This window comes from Lonchura striata, chromosome 23, assembly GCF_046129695.1.
Source record: "Lonchura striata isolate bLonStr1 chromosome 23, bLonStr1.mat, whole genome shotgun sequence".
Taxonomy (NCBI): Eukaryota; Metazoa; Chordata; class Aves; order Passeriformes; family Estrildidae; genus Lonchura; species Lonchura striata.
This window is the reverse complement of record NC_134625.1, coordinates 10,193,562-10,218,185: the sequence shown is the minus strand read 5'-3', so window position 1 is coordinate 10,218,185 and position 24,624 is coordinate 10,193,562. Positions and strand designations below refer to the sequence as shown.

The following is a 24,624-nucleotide window of genomic DNA, read 5'->3' as shown; positions in this document are numbered from 1 at the left end:
AGCAGCAGGGCTGGGGAGCTGTGAGAAGCCAGGGCTGGCCCACAGGGGACAGTGGGGTGGGAGCTGAAGGGAAGTTTGTGCTTGGAGTGGTTGTGGTTTGGTAGCTGGTACTTGAGAAGACGTCTTTGCACAGGCTGGAGCTCTGCTTCATCCTCAGACAGGAAAATAAAGACAGGTAGGTGGAGAGGGCAAGGGGGAAATCTGTTTTTCCAGGGAGCAGCAGGAAAAGGGTCTCAGATCAGAGGTGCCACTGCACTTGATGTGGGGGAAGGCTCAGTGAGGAAGAGGCACTCCCATTCTGCTCTCTGTTTGTCAGGGGGTGGGGAGGAAGGCTCCTTGCCAGCTGAAGCTGCCGGGCTGGCACTGGGGAGGGGAGAGGGAAACGTCCTGTGGGGATGTTGGGTGCTGTCCTCAGGGATCCTCATGTGGGCTGCACGTGGCAACACAAAACCTGCTTTTCTTTCTTCTCCCTGCTGGTGAATGCTGTGGCTGAGACAGAGCCTGCAGTGCACCCAAGGCCTTGTGCAGGGGCTGTGCTTTCCCTGAGCTTCCTTAGCTGGGATCAGGCTTAAGATGACAAGGGCACAATGGGAAGTGCGTTGTAAGCAGCTCTGGTGATTTGGCCCGACTGTTTGTGCTGACATTAATCCTTTCTCACCGCTTTGAAAATCCTGTTCCAGTATCTGAAAGGCAAATTAATTTCTTTTAAAGTGTTTTAGAGTATTTTCCTTATCCTTTTCACAGCACAGGAAAATTAAGCTGTAAAGTACTTTGCTGGAGAACCTATTCACGGTGCTGGGCAGGATCTGCAAAGGCTTATGCTAAAGTGGATGTGACAAAGAGAGCCCTGACTCTCATCTCCAGACAACCAGCAGCCGTGGGGGCCGATTCCTCACTGAAATGTTAATGTGTGCAGGAACAAAGAGCTGTCTTGGCATTTCAGTGCCCTGGGATGGGGCTTTGGGAATCTATTGTGGAATGGCGATTGCTGCCCAACAGCCAGGCTGTGAACCCAGATGGGAGACAGACAGCCTAGGCCTGATAAGACAGCAGTGCCCCGACTGGAAAAGAGAATTCTTTTGTCGTTCCATGAGATGGCAGTAGAAAAGCATTCCTGGGAGTGAGCCTCAGCCTGCTCCCAAGCAGACAAGGGTTTGTGTAGCGAGTCCTAAGGGGAAAGCTAAGCAGTAATGGGTGAAGTCATGAAAAAACTGACTTCATGTAGCCCCTGGTCAGGGCTGGATGTCTGTATTTGAAGGAAATAGGAGGTTTTAGTGACTTTCTGAGCCAGGGTGTTGGGTGGGGTGGAGGCAGCATCAGACACGGTTTGCAGGGAGCCCGGAGCTGGGCAGAGTCTGCAGGACTGTGAGTTCCTGGAGCTGGCCAGCAGGAAAAGCAGCAGTGAAGCATCCCCCAGCTTGATGTTTGGGAATCTGGGCCCGTGAGTTCCCAGGAAAGCTGTGCAGCTGGAGAGCTTTCTGCTCTGGGGCTGCCCGTGGTGGGTGCTAATGTTGGACGAGTCCTCCAGCTCGGGAAGGTGCTGTGGGGAATTCTGCAAGTGGCTGTGTCCCCCCAACTAGGAGAACAGCAAGGAGGAGCAGGAGGACCGTGGCAGCCCATCAGCTGGTGCTGCTGAAGCTGCTGGTGCTGCTCCCCAGCCCCACGGGAGCCCTGAGGAGGAAGCTGCCAGCCTGGGAGAGGTGACAGTGGCTCCCTGTCATCCCTGTCCTGCTTGCACGGTGCCACCCAGGCTTTGCATGCAGTAGGCAGCTCCTGGTGCTGTGCTGTGTGTCTGCAGTGCTTGGCTCCTTTCTGCTGTTGGCTGAAGTTTAATGCTGACCCCTGGAAGCAGTGATTTGGTAGGCAGGAATTTCCCAATCAGTTCGTGCCACTCAGGGTGGGTAGAATGCCACAGCTCGTGAAAGGATCACCCAAAGCCAGTTATAGCCCAAGTGACTTGTGCAGCTCTGAAATCCATGGAAAATCTCCAGCCTGTTGTTGCAGGAGGAAAAACCTTCCTCCTCCTCCTCCTCCTCCTCCTCCTCCTGTGTGTCTGACTGGCACGGGTCCCTCTTCTACAGAGTTCATTTGTGACCATCAAGGTGTGAGGCTAACGAAGGGTTTGCCTGTTATTGCCTTAAAAATAGGATTCTGCCAGCCAAGGAGATTATTCTGGGGTATTTTAGTAGCTGAGGTGAACTTGCCCGGAGAGAAATCCTTTTGTGTGCACACCACTGCTGGGTACTGACACATTTTGGAGTGTGTGTGATCCTGTGTTCAAGCATCAGAACCCTGCTTGGCCTCATCTGGGATTTCCTGGACACTGCCAGGTCTCCTGGTGGGATGTCCTCAGGAGAACTCTGAAGCAAGTTGTCCAAAAGGAGCATTTCCAGCCACCCTAATCCCATAAAAGGGGAAGCACGAGGGTGGCTGAAGAACTTCCCTGTGCCCACCTTGCTCTGGGTCCTGGTGCCCCCAGGAGCCTCATGTGGCTTTTTGGTGACTCTGGGAGCCTCTGCTGGGCAGGACCTGTGAGCTGTCAGTACCAGGGCATTGCAGGATTTTTGGGAAGTGCCTGGAGTGGGACTCCTCTGTCCTGTCCCTCCCTGGGGAGCTGTGGCAGAGCAGTGACACACTCGGAACGTGCTCCCGGAGCGCTGCAGCCCCGGCCTGGGAGCTGACAGCATTCCAGAGGCACTCTGATAAAAATACACCGCTAAAATATGCGCTCAGTGTACAGAACACGCCGTGCACAGGATGCAGGGAATGTTTGACAAGACACCGTGGCATTAATAAAACAGTGAGGAAGTGGGACGTGCGAGCAGCTCTGTTTGCATGCTGATGAGGAACCTTCTCCTGGCTCTTCCCCTCTCCATGGGCAGTGCTGTGGCCTCCCCACTGCGGGGAGAGGCAGTGGAACCTTTGGGTGACTAAGCTTTAATTCGGGGTTGTTTGTTCCCCCATCTCTCAGCAGTCACGGGCTCTTCCTGAGCTCTGAGTGGTGCCTTCAGTCAGTGCCCACCCTCCAGTCTGTCCCTCTGGAGGGTGGGATGGTGATCCTGCCTGCTCTCCTCTGCTTGAAACGTCAGGCAGAAGTGAAATGTCCTCTCATGGTCTCCTGCAAATGTCCATCTCTCGCCAAACAGATCCAATGTGGAAGCATAGGTGGGCCCACAGTGGGGCACGTGGCCTGCAGGGGCTGGTGGCCTTGCACAGCCACTCTGATCCACTGAGACCCTGTGAACAGAAAAAGCAACAGATCCAAAAAAATCAAAGCCCAAGAAATGAAGGAGATAATGTCAGTGGAGTCCCTGGCCTTGGGACGGGACTGTGTGAGAAGAAGTCAAACAGGTCTTGAAGTCACCCAAAGATTTGTGATTTTGCTGCTTGCTGTAGGAGAGCCTGTGCTGTTCCTGACTCCTGCATCCCCCAGAGAGAATATTGGGTCTGTAATTGTGTTTGACTTGCTGCCTAGAAGGAATCTCTAAAATCGAGACATCCTGAAGAAGTGGCAGAGTCTTCCTTGGACTCTGGTGCCGCGTGCCCCCCGTCTCCGGTTCAGCTCCTCTCCAGGGACGCTGCCAGCAGCCTGAACGAGGAGCAGGAGCCTGCTGGGGATGGAGCAGTGCCCAGAGAAGATGCTGAGGTGGAAGGAGACGCCTCTGGAGCTGAGGAGGGGGAGAGGAGCACAGCAGGGCCGGCCACGCACGGGGCTGGGGCAGATCAGCTGCCCAGCCTGGCTGCCACTGCTGACTCCCTGTCCTGTGGAGAAAAGGGGCTGGATGAAGAGAGGGAAGAAGCAGCAGCTGATTCAATATCAGAGGATGGGCTGGACGACAGCAAAGTAAGAGACCTGCCTTTGTGGTTTTGGTGTTGGCTGTTCCCACCGTCTCGTCAGGCCCTGGCTCAGGAAAGCTCTTGGAGCACTCCCTGGTTTTTCTGTCAAGCCAGTCCAAATGCTTTCCTGGTCAGCAGGGCAGTCATTCCTGGGGGGCATGAGTGCTCTGAATTCCCAGATGGGCATCTTCAGGACTGAGCTGGGCAGTCATTCCCTCCTGCACACCCCGAGTGCTGCCCAAAGCCGCTCGGCAAAGCCTGGACTGGGTCTGGGAGGAGGAGCAGTCCCAGCTCCGGGTGCTGCTGTCTGTGTTGGTGAGCAGGGTTGGTAATGCAGCTCACGCCGAGCCCAGCTGTCCGTGCTGCTTTGTTCTCTCCTTCTGTTGTTTCTCTCAGCTTGCCCAGAGCCGCCTTGGCAAGCTCGGAGCGGGGCAGGAGTGAGCCTGGGGCTGGAGCTGGAGCTGGAGCACAGAGCCTTCCAGCCTCCCAGCCTGGAGGAGGGTGGCCAGGCTGCAGGGGCAGGGGCTGGGCTCTGTCCCACGCTGCCTGGCCCCACGGCCGGGCCGCCAGACACGCGCTGCCCACTCGTGTCCACACTCCAGAGCAGGATCCCAGCGGAGCTCGGGGTCTGATGGACGATCTCTCTCTGCTCTGGCTGCTTCCTGCTGGTTTCGATCATTTCTCAAGTTTGCTGATGCGTGATGTCTGTAAGAAATGACAAACTACAAAACCTGGGAAACGCGCTGTGTGCTGAAGGGCTGCGGGTGCTGCTTTCCCAAAGCCACCCGTGTGCTTGGTGTGCTCCCACCTGAGCTGTGCTGCTGAAGGCAGCGTTCCCACCGAGCAGTCCCCTGCAGCTGGGAGAGAGGAGCCCTCGCTGCACTTAGGCACAGCAAAGCTGAATTTTAAAGTGCTTTTGTGGCTCCGGTGCTGTGCTGTGTGGTGGGCTGGGAGCTCTGAGAGCTGCAGAGATCCGTGAAGATGGAGAGGAAGCAAGTGCCTTGTATCAGGGATGTTTGCAGAGCACTTTGCCCTCCCCAGCCCCACCTCTGCCCTTCTGGTGTTTTGTGCTTGTCCCGTGGGTTACACATCCTTGGTGGTTTCCCCATGACATTCAGTCACCTTTTCTTCCCTGGGAGAGGCCAGACTTGTGCTGCCAGCAGCATTGCCGAGCTGGCAGTGCCCAGGTGAAGCTGCAGGGGCAGGATGTGTGCAGGCTGTAATGTGTTTTTCCTCTCAGCTTTCAAAGGCATCCGGGGGCAGTGGCTGTGAGCAGGACCTGCCTGTCTCCAAGTGCTCCGACCATGAGGTGGTTCAGCCTGTGGTGAGTCACCAAAAGCTCCTTTTTCCCTGGCTGTGGGCTCCAGCTGGGATGGTGCAGTGCCCACCTCTCCCAGCTGTGTGTGGCACAGGCCAGCAGTGCCACCCTGCACCTCGCAGGCTGGGCTGTGGGTGAGGCAATATCCCTGGAAAAGTAGGTCACGCAGAGCTGAGAGCGTGCTTGGCTAATTGCAAAAGGGAAAATAATAAGCAATGTAAGAACTGTGCTTTAGGGGCTCAGCAGCTTTTGCTGGGGGGGGGGTGTGTGGATGGAGACCCCACTCTGGAGGGTCCCTGCAGCAGAGCAGCCCTGGGCTGGGGAGAGATGCCCATCAGCATCTCTTCATCTCCACAGGAAGCTGCCATTGCCATCTGCCAGTGGGAGCAGAGGCAGCGTGGCCAGCAAATGGCTGAGAATGTCATTATTTCCTGCTCTGTACAAACCTGTGCCCAGGGGCTCTGCCTCGTGTGTGCAGGGCTGCAGGAGCAGGGCTTAACTCGAGGGGTGAATGACTCGTGGGGGGCTGGCTGTGAGGACAGGAATCCCTGGAAATGTGCAGCAGCAGCACAAAGAGGAGCAGTTGAGGCTGGGGAGATGTGCCCCCTTTGGTGTTCCTTGTGCCACCCTTGCCTGCTAAGGCTGGTGGCCTGGGAGTGTGACAGTGCCCGCCCTGGGTGGCACTGGTGTCCCTTGGTGCCACAGGGAGGGTGAGTGCTGCTGAGCTGCTGGCAGCGGGGTGCTGAGGGGGCTCCGAGCTGTGCTGGGGTATTGCTCTCAGCATCTCTGGCTGCTCAGCAGAGACTGATCCTTCCTGCTTTCTCTTTTAGGGCTTGGGCTTGAAGAGCCAGCTCTCCGAGGAGCTTCTGGGCATGGGGACTGTGTCTCCTGCTCTGGACAGTCCCCAGTGCCAGGTCAGTGCTGTGTGGGGGTCAGGGCAGCTCTGAGCAGGCAGCTGCAATCCTGAGGTGTGCTGCTGTCAGCAAGGGGTGAGCAGGTTGGTGTGTGAGGTGTCAGGGGTCACGGCAGCGCCACCAGTGCATTGTTTTTTCTGCAGAGAGGAGGTGCAGGTGGCTGCACAAGGAACATAAACCCTGAGCAGAGGTGGCTGCAGGGGTGTACACAGGCAGGCTCCCCTGGGTGCTCTCCCTGCCCCGATAAATGGCTTTCCTGGGGAATGGAGGAAGCAGAGTCTGTTTTCCTTTCTTCTTTTGTGAGTGTATTTGTCCTTTTCTTTCTCTTAAGCAGATGGGAAGGATTTGTGTGGCAGAACACGATAGAATCAATGGGAAGAAAAGGAGGTTAACTCCCTCTGACAGATTTTGGTAGAGGGAAGCTTATTTTTAAGCATGTGGTCTCCTTAATGTAGGGGGAAAGGGGCTCCTTTTGGTGAGTCTGTGGCACATGGAGTGTGCGTGGTGTGCACATGTCTGTGTCAGCCTGGCACGCAGCACTGGTCAGGCAGCTCTGCCTGGAGATTGCTGTGCATCTCTGCTTTATCCTTGTCTTCTCAGCATGGCTCTGAGTTGGTTTGCCCAGCCCCACGTTCCTCTGGAGCCCTCCCACTCCATCTCCGTGGTTGGAGGCAGGGTCCAGGATCCAGCTGGGGTTACTCAGCCTTGCCCTGATCGTGAGCGCATCAGCAGCTCTGGAGGAGAGACCTGAGTGGCAAACTCCCCACCTGTCCAGCAGAGAGGAGCAATCCTGTCTGCAAGGCTGTGTCTGGAGAATACACCTGTCCTCTTGTGCCTAATAATGAGCATAATCAGATGTGAAGGGAAAACAAAACATATGCCTGCTGTGCTCCCCCTCTCCCTCCCCGCAGCGCAGGCACGGTGCATGCAAATGCTGCTTGGAGCAGCCACGGTTGGGTTTATTACAGCCCTGTTTGGGGAGAGGTGGGTGTGAAATGGTGCTCCCTGCAGAACTGCAGCTGCTCTTTTGTGTCTGTGCACAGAGGCTGGGCTGGAGCGGCTCGGGGTTGTAGGAATGTTCTGCTTCCGTGTGAGGAGCTTGCCTCGCTTTGAATGCATTGGCAAAATATTCTGTTGTTCAAAAAAAAAAAAAAAAAAACCAAACAAAAACAAAATAAAAGACACCCCTGGCAGCTCTGTGAGCACAGAATTGGAGGGGTTTTGTTGGTGTGCTTTGGCAGGAGCTGTGGTGGCTGCAGAGGCTGTGTGGGATGTGTTCTGCTGGACCTGGGAGAGGGGAGGCTGCTCTTTCCCTTTTCCCTTTTTTCCCCTTTCCCCTTTTCCCTTTTTTTCCCTTTCCCCTTTCCCCTTTTCCAGATGCAGAACTGTGTAACCACAGAACGTCCCGAGCTGGAAGAAACCCACAAACACCATCAAAGTCTGATTCCTGGCCCCGCACAGACCCTCCCAAATCCCACCCTGTGCCCTGGCAGCCTCGGTGCTGGGAGCATTCCCTGGGGAGCCTGGGCAGTGCCCGGCCCTCAGGAAAAGGCAAAGCAGTGCCAAGTGCTCAGTGCTGGCACCTTGCAGCATGGTCTGAGCTATGTGAGACCGTCCCCTGGGATCTGGGCTCTGCAGAGGGAGGAGGTGGCCCATTATCTGTCACCCCCGTGTTCACAGCTGCTCTTGTGTCTTGAGCATGTGAAGTGTCCTGCAGGGATGCAGCTGGGCAGGAAACCGAGGAGGGGCAAGGATCTGATCATTCCACACACAGTCTGCCCTGGTTCCCTGCAGACGGGGGCTGTGTTCACCTTCCCAGCGTGTCCAGAGGTTCCTGCAGCCTCGGGAGGGCCTGTCCTGCTGGGCAAGGGCAGCAGGAGCCCTGTCAGACAGCTGAGAGCCCTCACCCTCTTTCCAGGAGATCTCCTTCCCCGTTTGTCTGGTCCTTCCTGCTCCCTGTGGTGTCAGAGCCCATTGGGAGTGAGGAGATGTTTGCTGAGCTCCTCGGTTCTGGGGGATTCGAGTCCTCAGTTCCAGGGGCAGGAGGGGCTGGGGCTGGGGCTCTGCCAGGCTGATGGGATGGGAGGTGGCAGCACTTGCAGGGAATCCTTCTGCCATTTGCTCTGCTGAGCGTTGGCATTAATTACTGCGGCATTAATTCCACGCACAGCCCTGCGTGGCACGGGCTGAGCTCACCTGCTGGTGTCCCCAAAAACTTATGAATGGGCCCCTCCCTGCTTCCCGTGGGGCTGACAGGTGAGGAGGGAAATCCTTCCCCTCCTCAGGTGTCCCTGCTGCAGGGACAGAGGGATCTGGGAGGTGGCAGGAGGGGCAAGGAGCACCTGACTGTTTCACATTCAGATATTTTCTGTTCATATTTCTGGTATTTGCTATGCCATAAATGAGCCAGCTGAATGCTCGGTGTGCTGCCAAGGGGGCTGGATTGATGATGTAGCCTGGAGTCAGAAATCCCTGGGCTGGTGGCTCTGTGCAGCCCATCACACCCTGCCCTAGAACCTGGATGGGAGTCCTGGTGTGGATTTTGGTGCCAGACAATGCATCCTTTGCTTCATTGCCACAGCACTTGGTGTGTGTGCCATTTCTCTCTCGGGAGATGTCTCTCCTGTGCTTTCCAGGGAGTTCAGTGGGACTTGGGATTGTAAAATGACTTTCAGGGAAGAAAGTCAAACCTGTGTCCCAAGTTCTTAGTGCTGGCAGGGAGTTCATCTTTTATCCTGAGAAAGCTGAGCTCCCAGGCCTCCCCTCATGCTTCTGGGATGGTTGGAGACCCTTGGATACCCTCAGGAGAGTGGCCTGGCACATCCAACATTCTGGAGCAGCCTATGGGTGCCATGTGGCCCAGTTGATTCCATGGACCTTCAGCAGAACTCCTTTGAGGTCTTTGATGGTGAGGGAGCCACCAACTCCCCCCTGTTTGCTTTTACCTGCAGGCCCTGGAGCTGGGAGCAGAGGAAAAAGAGCAAAGCAAAGCCAGCGTGGAGGAAGAGCCAAGGAAAAGAACAGAAGCTGCTGAGAGGTACGGTACAAACAGAGGCACAAGGGAGGCGTGGGCAGCTCCAGCTCCTGCTGCCTCTCCTGCCTTGCCCTCCCTGCTGTGCTCCCTGCAGCTGCCCAGGTGTGCCCTGTGCAGCTCCCCCGGCTGCTGCAGCCTCTCTCAGGGCCTTTCCCACTGAACCTCTGGCTTCTCCTGCTGCTCCCTCGCCCTGTCTGCAGCTTCAGCTTCTGGCTGGGTGGGCAGTGCAAGTGCCAGCCTGTCCTGTCCCTGGGGCTGCCCCAGCTGTGGCTCTGCTGCCTGCCTCCCTCGCAGCTCCTGCTGCTCTTGCCAGGATGGCCTGAGCCTGGTCATGCTGTGTGCTCGCCCTGGGCTGTTAAACAGGGCAGACGTGGCCACTGGCCATTGCCTGGTGACAGCCTTGGTGGTCCTGCTGGGCTGAGCCTGTGGCTAAAGCCTCGCAGGCTCTGTTCCTGATGCCAGGTGAGTGCAGCTGTGATGGGATCAGTTCTCTTCCTTCCACAGAGGTGGCCCTGCCCGGGTGTGAGCATTAAGCTGTGTTCTGTCCTGGTACATGGACAGACCACCAGCTGTTATCCCAGGGGGAACGCTGCCTTCCAGAGCCCAGTTACCACAGGGACTGGGCTGTCCAGGGGAGCTGTTTTCAGCCTCTCTGTGGGGATTTGTTTGGAACAGTTGGGATGCTGTTCTGAGCAGTGAGCTCTGTGCTCCCTCGAGCTCCTCCTCCTCGGAGAGCCCCAGGCTGGCATTTACAGATGAGTCGTGTCAGAGCTCTTGGCCTCCACGCAGAGTTACACGTTCTCCAGGGCACTGGGAACCAAGGAGCTGCTGCCCATGCCAGGAAAATTCATGAGCAGAAGCTGCAGTCCATCTTAATGACAGGCTTTGTGGGATTTGCAGCCTTGCTCTTGGAGGAGCTGTTTGTGTGAGGGTCTCCAAAAACGTGTTCTGCCCGCAGGAATTGTCTCCTTATCACTTGGCTCCTGCTTCCCAGCTGAGCATCCTCTCTTTCTGTCTGCCTGTGAAGCTGCTCGTGCTTGCCTTGTCTCTCCTCTCTGTGCTTCTGAGATGAAGTAGGACTGTAGATACAAGCATGCCTGCCAACACTTCCACCTGTAATTTGGACAGCAGTGTGAGTATGGCTGACAGGGCTGGCGCACCTTGGGGACGTTCTCCAAGGGCCTGCAGAGAGTGGGATAACCCAGGGAAGGGATCCAGCACCCCGAGGCTGATGTCCATGAGATCCCCAGCTGCCTGTTAGTCCCACACGAGGTGCTGGGGATGGTGTGGAGCTTCCCTGTGGCGCTGGCAGCCCCGTGTTGGCCAGGCAGGTCCTGTTGGCAGGCATGGCTTGGTGCCCACCTGTGTCACCTGCACATCCTTGTCCAGCTGCAGCAGCCGCTTGACTCTGACCCCAGCTAATCTGATCTTCTGTGCCCTCTTTTGTGCTGCCAAGCGAGAGGGATCTCAGTGCTTGTGAGGCCCCCGGGGAGCGTTCGGGGTTGGAAAATCCCGGCGGGGCGGAGACGGAGGAGGGAGCCCTGGATAGCCTGGTGGACCCCGAGGAGCTGCCTGCTCCACAGAACGTGTAAGGGCTTCCTGTCAGTCCCACAGCTGTGGCTGGGGCAGCTTTTGTCCCTTTGTGCCCCGTGGTGGCCGGAGCTCGCGTGCCAGGCGGGAGCTCGGGGTGCCCGTGCCAGCAGCTGTTCCCTGCCAGGGTGCCAAGGGAGCAGCAGCCTGTGCTGGGCAGGGTGAGGGCAGCAGCTCAGCCCTCGGGGCTGTGGCTCAGCGCTCCCTGGGACGAGGGAGAGCTGTTTGCTTTGTTTTTGGGAAAGCCTTCCCCGTGCCGGTGCCGCCGCGAGCGTTCTCCCTCCCCGAGAATCTTCCACACAGAACCTGCTGAGTGGTGCTGAGCTGGGGGCACGGGCAGAGCCCCAGCAACTCACCCCGATTCACAGCCACTGGGCACCTTGGTGGCGTTGGAATAACGGGGTCAGAGCCGAGCTCCTGTGGGCTCCAGGGGTGGTGGTGGTGGGTTCCTGCCTCAGCTCCCCGAGAGGAGCAGCTCAGAGGATGTGAGCGTGCTGACACAGCAGCAGATGCAGCTGGAGAAACCAGGCAGCGTGTCTCTGGGGACAGGGTGGTGGGGAGGGGGTCTCTGTGCTCCTGGGCAGCGTGTCTCTGGGGACAGGGTGGTGGGGAGGGGGTCTCTGTGCTCCTGGGCAGCGTGTCTCTGGGGACAGGGTAGTGGGGAGGGGGTCTCTGTGCTCCTGGGCAGCGTGTCTCTGGGGACAGGGTGGTGGGGAGGGGGTCTCTGTGCTCCTGGGCAGCGTGTCTCTGGGGACAGGGTGGTGGGGAGGGGGTCTCTGTGCTCCTGGAAGCGTGGTGCTCTGTAAACGTGTGTGTGCTGCCTGGCTCTCCTCCTGAGCAGAAACTGGGGCAAAAGGAGCAGCTGATAACCAGGTGGAAGTGGCTGAACTGCTCTGCAGAGCAGCCTGATAAAGGACAACCTGCTGCAGGTGGTGTAAGGGGGGCACCAGTGAAGGGGGATTGTTCCAGAACCCCACCACCTTCCTCTGTCTTGCTCTTTCTGCTAATGGCTGCAGAAATGACCTTTTCTCTCCCGACTCGAGGCTGAAGAACTGGGGCTGTTATTTCCCTGATTCCTGGCAGAAGTCCCTCTGCCTTGCACTGCCAGTCTCACAGCATGGTGACACCTTCCTGCTCCAGCCTTCACTAGCAAAGAACAAAAATCTTTCTTCCTAGACTAATCACAATTTTCCCCTTCTTTCCCTTTAGCTTCTCTCAGACCTTATAATTTTGCTTCTGTCTGTCTGAAAAAAAAAACTTAATTAGAACCAGATTGGGTTTGAATTTTTGGAGTGCTGAGGGCTTTCTGTTGCCTGGAGCTGGCAAATTCCCAGCACACTTTAGGTTGCAATTGCAGAAGAATACCTGGTCCATGAGAAGCACCAATCCCTGGGCTGGGAGCAGGTACTGATGGCATCTGCTCCTGTGCCTGGCAGCCTGGCCAGGGCTTTCCATCAAGTGAGATTTTATTGACCTCACAAGGTGAGCTCTGGTGGGCCAAAATTGGAGTTATTTAGGCCTGGAGTGCAGCTGGGGTTCAGTTTATCATCTGGAGATTCTCTGGGAGTCACCAAGAGGATCCACCAGTGATCCTCAGGATCCACCTGAGCTCAGCAGTGAAGCTTTTGGACCAGGTGCTCTGAGATTTTTGGTTTGGAGTTGATGCTCTGTGGAGGAGGTTGCTGTTCCTTTTATGTTTCTCTGTTTCCTGTCACCCTTTTGCCAAAGGAGCTTTTTGTCTTTGATAGGCAACCTGAGAAGGAAATGGAGCAGTCCTTGAGCCAGCCTCAGGATGAATCCCTGGAGGAAAAAGTCAAGGAGGTGGAGACGGAGCTGGAGCAAGAGGAAATACATTTATTTCAAGCAAAGGAGGAGAAAATCCAGCAATTCCAGGAGGAGATGAGGCAGAAGGAGGAGGAGGAAGAAGCTGAAAAGCTTCATCAGCACAAAGAAAAGCCCCTCAGGTACTTTCCTTTTTTAGTCCATCTCCTGCAAGGTGGGATTTCACTGCTGCTGGCCAAACTCGTGCTGCTGTGGCTGCCACGTGGGAAATGGTGCTGCTGTGCAGATCTGGGGGAAGGAGCAGCATCAGGGCTCTCAGGGAGGAGGAGGAGGAGGAGGAGGAGGAGGAGGAGGAAGGACAGGCTTTGGCACAGACCGTTCTGTGTGTGCGGATCTGCAAGCCCAGTGCCCCAGTGGAGCTCAGGAAAGGGCTCTGGTCCCTGGCAGGAGTGGCAGGAGAGCATCCTGCAGGGTGAGCTGTGATCCCACACTCAGAGCTGTGGGTTATGGATAACCCGGGAGGAGTTTCCAGCTCAGTGCTTGGAGCTCTCCCACCTGGCAGCTGTTCAGATCCTGGGCTCAATGGTGGCAACAGGACTGGAAATGGGAGCATTAGAGGAGATGAGGCTGCCCCAGAGGAGCTAGCTGGAGTTCTGACAGGGAATGTCTTACACAGGAACTTGCAGACAAGGCTTCTAGCAATAGGGCAGGGATGGCTGTGGGAAAGCAGGATCTGAGAGCAGTGCAGGGGTGGAGCAGCACTGGGAGCTGTCCTTTCCCTGGGGGAGCTTTTCTCTTGAGGCTTCTGTATTATCTTGCTGGACTGGATGCTTATGTTCTGAGCAGCCAGAAACAGCATCTTGACATGAGACATCATGGGGATGCAGTCTGGGTGTGAAGGAAGATGCAAAAATGGCACCTGAAAGAGAAAAAAAAAGTGTAGCAAAAGGTATAATATAGAAATACAGAGCTTTCAGATGAGATAATGCGTCCAGGTACCTTGCTGGGAGCCTGCATCCATTTAATGAGAGTGGATTTCACTTACCTGCAATAAAAAAAAAAAAAAAAAGAAGTGTAAACTGTGATGATATAGCAAGTCTTAAACCCACACTGCTCAGGTTTGATGCTGGGGCTGCATCTCCCATGCCAGCAGCAGGTCCTGCAGGTGTCGGGGGGAAATGAATGTGTCACCACGGCCAGTGAGATCCCCAGCTGAGCTGAACCCCTTGGGGAGGGGACTGGGAGATACTGAAGCCTCCTGAACCTGTTTTCTTCCTTTTTATTTTCTGTCTCAGCGCTCCAGAAGAAGATTTAGCAAAATCTGAGCAGGAAGAGGAAGAGTTGCTTCTCAGAGAGGAAAAAGCCAAGAGACTCGAAAAGCTGCGAGCCCAAATCGCTGCAGAGATGGAGGCAGAGGAGGAGAGGATGAGGTGAGAGGTGCTGCTGCCATTCCTGGGGATGGGCAGTGCTGGTTTGGGAGGGCAGGGTCGGGCACATGCCCAGCAGCAGCTCCGAGGGGCCAGTGCTGGGTCCCCATTCCTGTGCTCTGCTCCAAACCCACCAGGGCAGAGCAGGAGGCCACGCTGCAGGAGCTCAGGGAGGAGTGGGAATCCCGGCAGCTGGAGGAGGAGGAGAGCCTGCAGAGGAAGCAGCAGCTTGCCTTGGAGGAAATGAAGCTGGCAGCGGAGGAAGCCCAGCAGAAGGAGATGAGCAGGCTGGAACGGGAGAAGGAAGAGTTCCTGAGCCAGCTCAGGGGCAGCTTAGACAGGGAGAAGAAGAAGGTGAGATCTTTATTGCAGGCAGTTCCTGCTGGCCTGGGGCAGGGCGGTGCCAGGTGTGGGGGTTAGCTCACACCTGCAGTGCTTTGCTGACAGCTCACTTAGAGCAGCAAGGGCACTGCCAGCCTGTCGGAGGCACGGGGAGGTGGGCAGGAGAGCTCCCCCCGTTGTTATTACAGTGGAGATTAACTGGCAATTACTTCAGTGGCCACTCTGCATCAAGATGAGGATCACTGTGTGAGCCCTGTTATCAGATCAGAACTCAGCTGAGCTGCTTTATCAGCTCCTCTTTGGCTGCTGCTTCAGTGGGGCAGTTTCCAGTCCCTCCAGCACAGCAGGACTGGGATTCATCGAGATCCCCAGGAGGGAAGGCACAGAGGGAGTAAAGGCTCCTTGCAGTGATCCCGTTTGGAGGGGTCACTGCTGTGCCTTTTGATGCTTTTGGACGGAATTTAACTGCAAATGCACCTTGTCCCCAGCCAGAGGTTTCCCAGCAGACTGTTTTGCTCGTGTTTCTGTAGGCAGCAGAGGAGCTGGAGGAGCAGTTTGCCAGTGAACTCCAGCAGCTGAAGTCTGCAGCAGAGGGGAAGCACCGTGAGGTGGGGATGGTGTCCTTAGAATGTAAATTGTTGGTTTTTATTTTTTCCCTCATGCTGTCACCAAAGGTGGCCAGGGAGGGTGGCATTATTTTCTTTCCCCTCCCTAGCTGTGGCTCTGGTCTGGCTCAGTGCTCCAGGCTGGGGTGGTGAGGCTGTGCCATGCCCTGTCCAGGGCACGGAATGGATCCTGTGAAAGGGCTGGCGAGTCTCTGTGGGTGACTTTCCTGACAGGTCATTTCCAGCCTGCAAGCCCAGCTGGCAGAGGCACAGAGCAGCCAGGAGGCCCAGCTACGTGAGGAGCTGCAGAGAGCAGATCAGAAAGTGCAGGAAAAAGCCCTTAAAGTGAAGGAATACGAGCGTGAGGTGAGTGTTGGTTTTGTGCTGAAGGTTCTTGACACTCTCAGATGTGGGCTGAGCCCTGGGTGCCCCTGAGGGGGAGGACATCCCTCAGCATCTCCCCTCACCGGGGTGAAGGCTTTGTGCTCGCAGGACACAATCCCTGATCCCATCCGGGGCAGGGGCTGGGGTTGGAGGCTGATTTTTGGGAGGCCACTGCGGTGAAGCCTCTTTCCCTGGCACCCCTGCAGCTCAGCGAGCTGATGAGCGACAGACGCCGGGAGGTGGAGAAAGAGCACGAGAGGAGAATGGAGAGGATGAGAGGGGAGCACCGGGAGGCCCTGGCGCGGATCCAGGAGCAGCACCAGGAGGAGGTACTGCAGCTGGGGGCTGCGCTTGCAGCGGGTGCTGCACGCCCGTGCTGCATTGCTGGCTGCGTTGCTGCAGAGCCCCGTGCCTCACGGAGGTGTTTCCCTGGCCCGGCAGGAGCAGAAGCAGAGGTCGGAGCTGCTGCAGGGGCTGCGCAGCGAGGCTGCACGGCTGCGGCAGCTGCACGACGCCGAGGTCAGGGGGCTGCAGGCAGAGCTGCAGGCGAGGCTGGCTGCCCTGCAGCAGAGGCACAGTGAGAAGGTGAGCAGCAGGCTCTGGCACTCAGGGCTCCTGAGGGACAGCCTGGGGGCTCCCCCCGTGTCCCCCTGCACGGCACAGGGTGATGGACACGAGGGGCAGGTCACGCTCCAGCTCGTGCCATTCTCTTTAACTCGGCTCCCTGTGCAGGAAAGAAAGCTCCAGGATTCGGAGAACGAGCTCGAGATCCGCATGAAAAACATCCAGGCCAGATCGGAGCAGCTCCTGAGCCAGGTGAGCCTCAAAGAGCTTCCCACATCTGTGCCAGTCCTTTGGCTGCTTCCTCACGGGGAGCTGCTCAGGAAAGCTCAGCCAGGGCTTCTGCTGCCGTCCCCCTCACAGGGAAATCTTTGTCACTGGTCAGAGCAGGGCTGAGCATTCCTGGTGCTGCTGTTTGCTGGGAAAGTCCAAGCTCTTGGTTTGCTCAGTGCTTCAGGGGGCAGTCATGAAGCAAACCTGGCAACACTCCTTGTTTTGGAATGGCCTGGAGACTGAGGTGCTGCCCAGCATCAGCAGTGCCCTGGCTCTGACACTGTCCCCTGCCACAGGAGGAGTCCCTGCAGAGGAGGAGGCAGCTGCTGCTGGATGAGGACAGGCGGATGCAGCTGGAAAGAGACGTACGGACCCTGGGGCTGCAGAGGGGCTGTGCTGCCCTGGGGCTGGGGGCAGCACCTCAGGACTGGGGCTTTAGGAAAACAAAGTGCTGGGAGGTGGTTTTAGGAAAACAAAGTGCTGGGAATGGTTTAGTTCTGAGCTCCCCAAAGAGAAGAGCCAGTCCCGTTCTCCCAGGTTTGCTGTGTGGGTGTGCAGCTCTGGGACCCCCTGAGCTGTGTGCCCCTGGTTTTGCTCCTGGGGAAACGACCGGGAGGGACTTTCTGGTTTGCTTCCAGGAGGCTGCTCTTGCCTCTCAGCTGCGCCTGGAGGAGAGCAGGAAGGAGCACTCCAGCCTGCTGGAGTCCACCCGGCAGCTGTGGAAGACCCTGGAGGAGCTGCAGGACCAGAAGGCTGAGCTGGAGGCTCAGGTGGACTTGCTGCAGAGCCGGAGCCAGAGGCTGCAGAAACGCATCGGGTGTGTGAGAGAAATTTCCTCTGATACCAAAAAATCTGCCCTGTGCCCCTGACAAACCTCTCTAACCTAACCTGGGGCTCTCCTCAACCTCTGAGCTCTGTGTTTTGGGCCATGTTCCTTCAGAATCCTGAGGTGCCCACTGGGGGCTGGTTCCAGGTTTTTCATTAACTCAGGGTGTGAATTTCAATTTGCTCCTTCACCTCTGCACATCAAGTTCGTTTGTCTCCTCCACTCCTGCCTTGGGAGGTTAAGGAGGTGCTGAGAGAGGGGCACTGAAATACAAAGAGGTTTTCCCGAGGGGGCTGAGCCGCTCAGGAAGGGTGGGAAGCAGTTTCCCTGCCCAGTCCTGGTGTTGCCTTGCACACCTGTGGCCCTTTCCCTGCTGGAATCTGGAGCTTACTCTGGACACCACTGCAGACTAATCAAGTGCTCTGCTGCTGCTTTTTCCCGTGGCAGAGAGCTGGAGGAAGCAATCAGGAGCAAGCAGGAGGCTCTGAAAGAACTGGAGGCAGAAGAAAGTGTGGAATCTCCAAGAAAGAAAGCCGAACTCTGTGTTGAAGACCTGAGAGAAACTCCTCAAGCTGTGAGTAAAGCAGCCTGTGAAGGTGTTTGCCTTGTGAGATCTGAGGCTGAAACTCCCTTGAAAATCCCCGCATTTGTTCCTTCTGTGTGAAACCATTTGAGATGCAGAGATGGATTTCTCTTTGCTGGTGTGTTCAGTAGTATTTGCAGCTGTCTGTCTGTTATTAGTGTGTGGGAGAGGAGTGTGGGGTACTCAAATCAAAAGCAGGGCTTGTGTTGGGGTAGAAATGTCTGTTACCTTCAAAAGTCACATCAAGACCAGCCCTGGATCTGGGCAGTGCCCTGGCGATGTCATTCCAAGCTTTTGCTGCTCACTGGATTCTTAGGGGGCCCTGGGCTTCTGTTTCCTCCATAAACAATTAGTTTTAGCAAGGTGTCACCCTCTCAGCACTCATCCAGAGAGCCTTCCCCAGCCTCGCAGAGCCCCGAGGAGAGTGACCTGCAGCTCGGTCGGTGAGTGTCCCTGCGCCAGGACAGTCCCTGCCCTGCTCTTCCCAGCTCGGTTTGCAGAGCGGGCACCGAGCCCCCGTTTTTGGGGTGCTGCTGAGGTGTGCAGCAGCACGGGGAGCCAGGACAGCCCTGCCTGTCCCTGCAGAGTGCAGAGCTACATCTCGGCCGAGCGGCAGTCCCTGCGCAGCGCCAAGGAGTTCCTGCTGCGCCAGAGCCGCTCCCTGCGCCAGCAGCGCTCGGCGCTCCGGGCTGCCAGGCTGCACTGGGGCCAGGACCTGCGCAGCGCCCAGGGGACCCTGCAGGACCCCCACAGCTCCCAGCTCCTGCAGGGCATGCGCCAGAGCCTGGAGGAGGTGAGCCCTGGGCGCTGCCTGTGTGCGGGTGTTGGGTGGCACGGACTGCTCGCAGCCCTGGCACCGGCTGCTGGCGCTGCTGTGGTCCTCGTGGTGTGGGCATGGTGACCCTCCTGGTGTGGGCTTGGTGACCCTCGTGGTGTGGGCTTGGTGACCCTCGTGGTGTGGGCATGGTGACCCTCCTGGTGTGCGCATGGTGACCCTCCTGGTGTGGGCATGGTGACCCTCCTGGTGTGAGCATGGTGACCCTCCTGGTGTGGGCATGGTGACCCTCCTGGTGTGAGCATGGTGACCCTCCTGGTGTGCGCATGGTGACCCTCCTGGTGTGGGCATGGTGACCCTCCTGGTGTGGTCCTCATTGCCCTCTTGGTGTGGCCCTCGTTGCCCTCCTGGTGTGGCACTGTTGACTCTCCTGGCATGACCCTCGTGACCCTCCTGGCGTGCTCCAGCTGACCCTCTTGGATGGGGATTTGGAAGTGAAAGCTCCTTTTCCTTGGACTTACCCTGCCTTGAGCCATGTGCTCACTGTGCACATCCCACACTCCTGAGGACTTGGGAGCGATTTCACTGCAGCAGCACTTCCTGTGCTGGGCAGAAGGAGGTGATGACAGTCACCCCAGCTGCTGGCAGGGATGATTTCCTGTCATTCCTGTTTAATTTCCCTCCTTGGCATGGCTGTGCAGGAGGCAAAGGAGTTGGACAAGATGAAGTCGGCCATGCAGAAAGGACAGGTGCTGCTGAAGAAGAAGGAGGAGAAGCTCAGCCAGCTGGAGTCCTCGCTGCTGGAGGAGGTAAACTCTCCTGGTGTTTGCAGCAGAGCTGGATTTTGGAACCACTTTCTGCGAGAGCACCAGAGGCTGCTGTGTGTGTGGCTGCAGAAGGCAGCTTGGAAAAGCTGCATGGATTGATCCAGGAGAAAACAAGGGCAGCTGGGATGGAGCCTGCTCTCCTGACCAAGGCCAACCTGGGAGTCTTTGGCTCTGCCTGGAGCACGTGGCCTGAGGCAGGGCAGCGGCAGATGCCAGAGAAGGAGACCTTGGATGGTCAAACTCTTGCCCCTGGTGCAGAGAGCCTGGCCCTGCAAGAGCTGTGAGGTTATTTAGAGCACAAACCATGCTGGCTCCTGCTGCAAGGGCTGGTTCACATGGCTGCTGGCTTTGGCCTCTTGCACTCTGAGAGCCACAGCAGTCTCTGGACGTTCAGACTTTGCTGTCAGGGGCTGGAGACAAGTTTGCCTTCACTTGACCTGAGCCTGACTGCAGTCCAGCTCTGTAGACAAGCTGTAGGCAGATCTCCAGTAGCTTTTATGTTCCAGGGATGATACAGCAGGTTTTACTGGCATTGTTTTCCTCCTCCTGACCAGCTCTCAGATGAAGATATGCTGAAGAGTTCAGCGTGCAAGAAGGTGGTGACGTTTGATCTGAGCACCTCTGAGGACACCAGCAGCACGTCCAGCGTGAATCTGGGCCAGTCGAGGTGTAAGTGCTCAGCATGTGAGGCTCTGGCCTGTTCTGCCTTTCCCTCTCACCTCTCTGATGTCCCTGGCCTCAGCTGTGTGTCCAAGGCAGGTCTGGGACTGCTCTGTGTACCACACCTGATTGCAAAAACTTGATTCCTGCCTATAGTGGCAGATAAAAGGGATGGGATCTGTGAGTGAACCTGCCTTTTAAATCTCTGTGGATTATAAAATCTCTGTGATTTCCCTCTGATCCTGCAGGTCTGTATTGCTCTTCTGCAGGAGTCTGGGCTTCCCCTTCCTCACATCATGGCAGGAGAAGCTGCTGCCATTCCCTCTCTGCTGCTCGTGCTTTCTCTTGGGCTTTGGTTGCCTGGAGTTGTGCTGGGGGAGGAAGGGCGGGCAGGCAGGAGGGGTGGCTTGCCTGCACACAGGCTGCTCTTGTCAGGGCTTGTCCGTGATCCCTTTCTCCCCCCTTCTTCCTTCAGCTGACCTGAGAATGGATTTCTGGCCTGTCCTCCAGCAGGACAAGATCCAGCACCTGAGGGACTCTGTGCAGAGCATCTCCAGCGAGCTGAACGGGGTCCTGGGGCTCCTGGACTCCCTGAGCCAGCACCAGTCCCCTCTGCTCACCTCCACAGCCCGCGAGAGCATCCCTCTGCCCACCTATCCCTCCTTGGCAGGCCTAGTGGGGGGCAGCTCCCTGGGGAACCCCCCCAGGGTGTCCCCCCTGAACCAGTGGGCCCGGAGCAGCAGGCCCAGCTCTAATTATTCCATCTCAGGGCAGTCAGTGGACAGCATGCTGACAGAGAAATGGCACAGGTATTTCCCAGGTGAGTCTCCTGGCCTTATTGCACCTGCTTTGGTGCCTGCAGCTTCTGATTTTGTCTCAGGCTTCCGGTGCTGGGGAGGGTGGGTGCACTGGTGCTGCTGGTGGGAAGGGTGCTAAGGGGAGGAGGGATGAGGAGCTCGCTCCAGCAGTGCAGCATCTGGCTGATCCTGTCTTCCTGCTCTTTAATACCCAAGGAAGCAGCAAAAGGGGAGCCAGCCCTCTCCACTGGGCCATCTAGGGTTCTCCATCTGTTTCCCTGGTGTCCGTGTAGGGACAGCGTGGCCGTGGTGCAGGAGAGCAGACACAGCCAGATCTGTGGATTTTGTGGGGTCTCTGTTTAATTCTGTTTTCCAGGTGGGTTCCCATTGCTCAGTGAGGGTCCTGTGCCTCTGGACAGCAAGCTGGGCTATGTCCCTGCAGAGTAAGGGCCTTCCTCCTTGAGATTTCCACTGTGCTGCTGTTTCTCTGCAGTGATTACTGGGTCACTGCTCACGTAACAAGTAGATTACAATTTGATAATTACTATGAACTATTTATTAAGGAGAAAAGGTGAACTATCAGTATAAATGTATTAGGGGAGATGTGTTGTTCTTCAGCAGCTCATCACTTTCTCATCTCTGGGATATTTTCTTCCCAGACGTCTTTTTCTCCCCACTTACTCTCTCTCTCTCTCTGCCACAGTGAACAAATCAGGCTCTTCCAGCATTCCAAGTTCAGTGAGCCAGAGACAAGGAATATTGAGGGGATGATTGAGAGCAACAAGAAATGGCTGAAAGGCTTCAAGAAGGATTCCAAAGTGTATCTTTTACCTGGGTCTGGTCTTTAATTGCATTCCTGCTTCCTGCAGAAGGTAGGAGGAGGGTGGCAGGAGGGGTGTGAAATGAAGAACTGAGCAGCAATTTCGAGGCCTTGGCCTCTCTTGCAGTGCCTGGTTCTGCAGAGGTGTTTAGCAGATGGAGCAGGAGTGATCTGTGTGCTGCTCTCTGAGCTCTGTTTGACTGAGGGAGTTTCCCTTCCTTTCCCTGAGCTGTGATGCTCTTTGGTGGTGCTGCTCAGCTGTAGAGGAGCAGTTTGAGCAGGGAGTGTGAGGATTTAAAAATATGGACCCAACAGTGCAGAGGGGAGGATGGGGTGGGCAAGAAGGGGGTCTGGCTGTGCAGGGCTGCTTCTGATGGAGCCATTGGCACGGGCAGACCCTGCTGAGCAGCCTGGGAGGAGGTGAGGGCACCTGGAGATGTGTGGGGCAGAGAGGGCTGGGCTCCCCCAGAGCTCTCTGCAGCTCTGTTTTGAGGAATCTTGTAGCATAGGGTTGGATCCAGGGAGCAAAACCTCTCTGTGCTGTTTGCAGGCTGTGGTGCCAGCCTTGTGCTGGGCTGTGGGTGTCTCTCAGTGTACACTGATATTAGCAGCAAATCCCCACGAGCTCTGTGCTGCCCTGAGCGTGGTGTGCCTCTGAATTCCCTAATCCCTCTCTAATTCCATTTGACCGGGGTGCAGCAGGCTAAATACAGCCTGTGTGCACTGGGCTGGCTCAGGACCTGCTACCTGTCCTGTGTGAGCTGGTTCCTGCTGGCACCAGGCTTTTCCTTCACCCAGCTGCCAGACCTCTCTCCCCGCTGGCACAGAAGCCCCCAGGCAGCAGCCCCAGCCTCCTGCAGCTGGGGCTGGATGAAAACAGAGAGATCAAGGTGTACCACTACTGAAAGGTGGGGTTTTTCTCTGTCTGGGGGGGCCTGTGCAGTCTCCCCATGATGGGCTGGGTTTTGGGGATGCCCAGCCTGGCACCTCCACAGTGTCTGTGTGGCACGTCCTTGAAACTGGGTATTTTTGCAAGAGAGTGGAGGAAGGAGGAAAAGAACTTCCCAGGCGGGTTCTTCTAATCCTGTAATGTGTCCAAATATACTTTATAGACTGTTTAATCCAGCGGTGGCATATCAGGGCTTCAATAAATCAACATTTCCCTCATTAGTATTCCAGCGATGGCAAGGCAGAGCTGTGAATCACAGAGGACTTTGAGTAACTGGTCAAGGGGGAGGATGTGAATCCAGCTGAGGCTCTGCTGGAGGAAATGTGGCAGGAAATGAGCCTGCCCTGATGCCCAGCAAATGCTTGGAGGCAGGTGGGCAGTGTCAGGAGGCCTCTGGCACAGGGGAGCAGCGGAGTGGCTGCGGAGTCTGGGGGTAAAATCAGGGAACGGCACATTCTGGCTCTGGGGGAATGCTCTGCTTGTTTGGGGTGGAAGCAATAGGAGCTGAGGCAAGAGCTGGACAAGCCTTCCCTGCTCCTCTCGGGCCAGGCTGGCCAGAGCTGTGCAGCAAAGCAGCTGCTGCAGCTCTGCCCCTGTGATGGCAGGGGAGCAGCGCTGGTGGCAGGACACAGGGAGGGTCTGTGCAGCCACGGCTGAGGAGCTCCTGTGGGGACACAGCCCCACCCGTGTCCTCCACACCCTGGGGAGAGGGATCCAGAGCCTGGCCCAGCAGCTGGGACCTCTTTCCATGCACGGGGCTGGGAGCCCCTGCCATGAATCCTGGAGTGCATCTGGAGCAGCTCTGCAGGGATCCCGGGAGAGCGGGGCTGTGGGAGGGCTGGACAGTGCTGAGGAGCTGGGATGAGCAGCTCCTGGGCCCCAGCTGTGCCTCATGGCTCTGCTCACCAGGGGCTGTGAGGTTCCTCTGGACAGGCCAGGTCCAGAGAGCATCCCAGCCCATCCAGAGAGCATCCCAGCCCATCCAGAGGGCATCCCAGCCCATCCAGAGGCTATCCCAGCCCGTCCAAAGGTTATCCCAGCCCATCCAGAGAGCATCCCAGCCCATCCAGAGGGCATCCCAGCCCATCCAGAGGGCATCCCAGCCCATCCAGAGGGCATCCCAACCCATCCAGAGAGCATCCCAGCCCATCCAGAGGCTATCCCAGCCCGTCCAAAGGTTATCCCAGCCCATCCAGAGAGCATCCCAGCCTGTCCAGAGGGTATCCCAGCCCATCCAGAGGCTATCCCAGCCCGCTGGGATGCTTGGGATTGGGGGAGGTTTCACTCTGCCCAGCGGGGAGGAGCCAGGCTTTCATGGGAATGTGCTGTTTGGTTGTCTTTGTCAGTATTTCCTCCGAGCTGACTCTAAATATTTTATGCTTTAAAAAGCCGCCGAGCCACTCGCCCGTTCTGGCTGACGAGGACGCTGCACTTCAAGGAAGCCCATCTGTGAGAAACCCTCTTCAAAGCCATTCTCCTGAGACAGCTGCTGGGGGGAGGCTGTGAGGCTGCTGCCCCACACCCCCGTGCTGTGAGAGACCCTGGGGTGGGTGGGGGTGGGAGCCCCCCGTCCCTGCTCCCTGGGTGCAGTGTGCTGGCACACCGTGAGCCTGGCATGGGGATGTTTACATGCAAATAGAAATCTATTTTTGATTAACATCATTTTAAAACTCTGAAGAATGTATGTATTTTATTTTTCCTGGCTGTTTTTCTAGAATTTTTGTAATTACTCAATAGCCTTATGCCTTCCTAGGAGAGGAGGGATCTGAACACGGGTATCCCATCTGCTGTTGGATTGCACAAACCCCTTCCTGCAGGGATTTTGCTTTTAGTTTCCTGGATACTCAGAGGACACATGGCAATCCTTCCAGTCATGGGTTTTAGAAGGGACCCCACAGTTGTGGTTGCTGTGGCCAAAGCCATATCACTGAGTCCATTCTGTGTTTTGGGAGAAGCATGCCTTAATGGTGCAGGGAAATGCCATTTTTTTTTAACAATAACTTGGTTTGAAACATGCTCCTTTCTCCTGTTAAAACCCAGGAGAGCAGATGTATCTGGTTTTGTATAAATTAAATCAACGTGAGCCTGTTTTGTATGATGGTGGTGGTTGTCACTCTGTTTTGTTGTAGCTGGGTATCCAGCTGTACTTACCTCTCACATCTCCCCTTGTCTCTGGGCTCTCTCATGTTTTCTCTTGCCAAGGTCATTTCTGGCAGTTCCCAAGACCACTTAAGCTGGCTGTGGCTTTGTTACCATTATTCCTTTAAGTATCTGGACAAGGTAGCAAACGCAGAGGCAGAGAGAAGAAAGCTGCAAACCA

General features: G+C 56.5%; 1 protein-coding gene across 1 annotated transcript in view; it reads left to right on the top strand.

The window, feature by feature from the left end:
- Nucleotides 1-24,399, top strand: part of CEP164 (centrosomal protein 164) — a 29,036-nt gene extending 4,637 nt beyond the window's left edge. Inside the window, exons 8-33 of the mRNA XM_077788038.1 lie at nucleotides 1,581-1,700; nucleotides 3,476-3,844; nucleotides 5,078-5,161; nucleotides 5,986-6,069; nucleotides 9,021-9,106; nucleotides 10,560-10,691; nucleotides 12,442-12,657; nucleotides 13,771-13,905; nucleotides 14,040-14,256; nucleotides 14,775-14,852; nucleotides 15,084-15,215; nucleotides 15,440-15,562; nucleotides 15,675-15,818; nucleotides 15,966-16,049; nucleotides 16,364-16,432; nucleotides 16,706-16,884; nucleotides 17,341-17,467; nucleotides 17,855-17,919; nucleotides 18,062-18,269; nucleotides 18,953-19,060; nucleotides 19,633-19,747; nucleotides 20,214-20,558; nucleotides 20,912-20,978; nucleotides 21,239-21,355; nucleotides 22,161-22,263; nucleotides 23,694-24,399. Coding sequence (XP_077644164.1) covers nucleotides 1,581-1,700; nucleotides 3,476-3,844; nucleotides 5,078-5,161; nucleotides 5,986-6,069; nucleotides 9,021-9,106; nucleotides 10,560-10,691; nucleotides 12,442-12,657; nucleotides 13,771-13,905; nucleotides 14,040-14,256; nucleotides 14,775-14,852; nucleotides 15,084-15,215; nucleotides 15,440-15,562; nucleotides 15,675-15,818; nucleotides 15,966-16,049; nucleotides 16,364-16,432; nucleotides 16,706-16,884; nucleotides 17,341-17,467; nucleotides 17,855-17,919; nucleotides 18,062-18,269; nucleotides 18,953-19,060; nucleotides 19,633-19,747; nucleotides 20,214-20,558; nucleotides 20,912-20,978; nucleotides 21,239-21,355; nucleotides 22,161-22,260 — 3,504 coding nt within the window. The 3' untranslated portion in view covers nucleotides 22,261-22,263; nucleotides 23,694-24,399. The remainder of the gene's footprint in view (nucleotides 1-1,580; nucleotides 1,701-3,475; nucleotides 3,845-5,077; nucleotides 5,162-5,985; nucleotides 6,070-9,020; nucleotides 9,107-10,559; nucleotides 10,692-12,441; nucleotides 12,658-13,770; nucleotides 13,906-14,039; nucleotides 14,257-14,774; nucleotides 14,853-15,083; nucleotides 15,216-15,439; nucleotides 15,563-15,674; nucleotides 15,819-15,965; nucleotides 16,050-16,363; nucleotides 16,433-16,705; nucleotides 16,885-17,340; nucleotides 17,468-17,854; nucleotides 17,920-18,061; nucleotides 18,270-18,952; nucleotides 19,061-19,632; nucleotides 19,748-20,213; nucleotides 20,559-20,911; nucleotides 20,979-21,238; nucleotides 21,356-22,160; nucleotides 22,264-23,693) is intronic.
- Nucleotides 24,400-24,624: the final 225 nt, after the last annotated feature.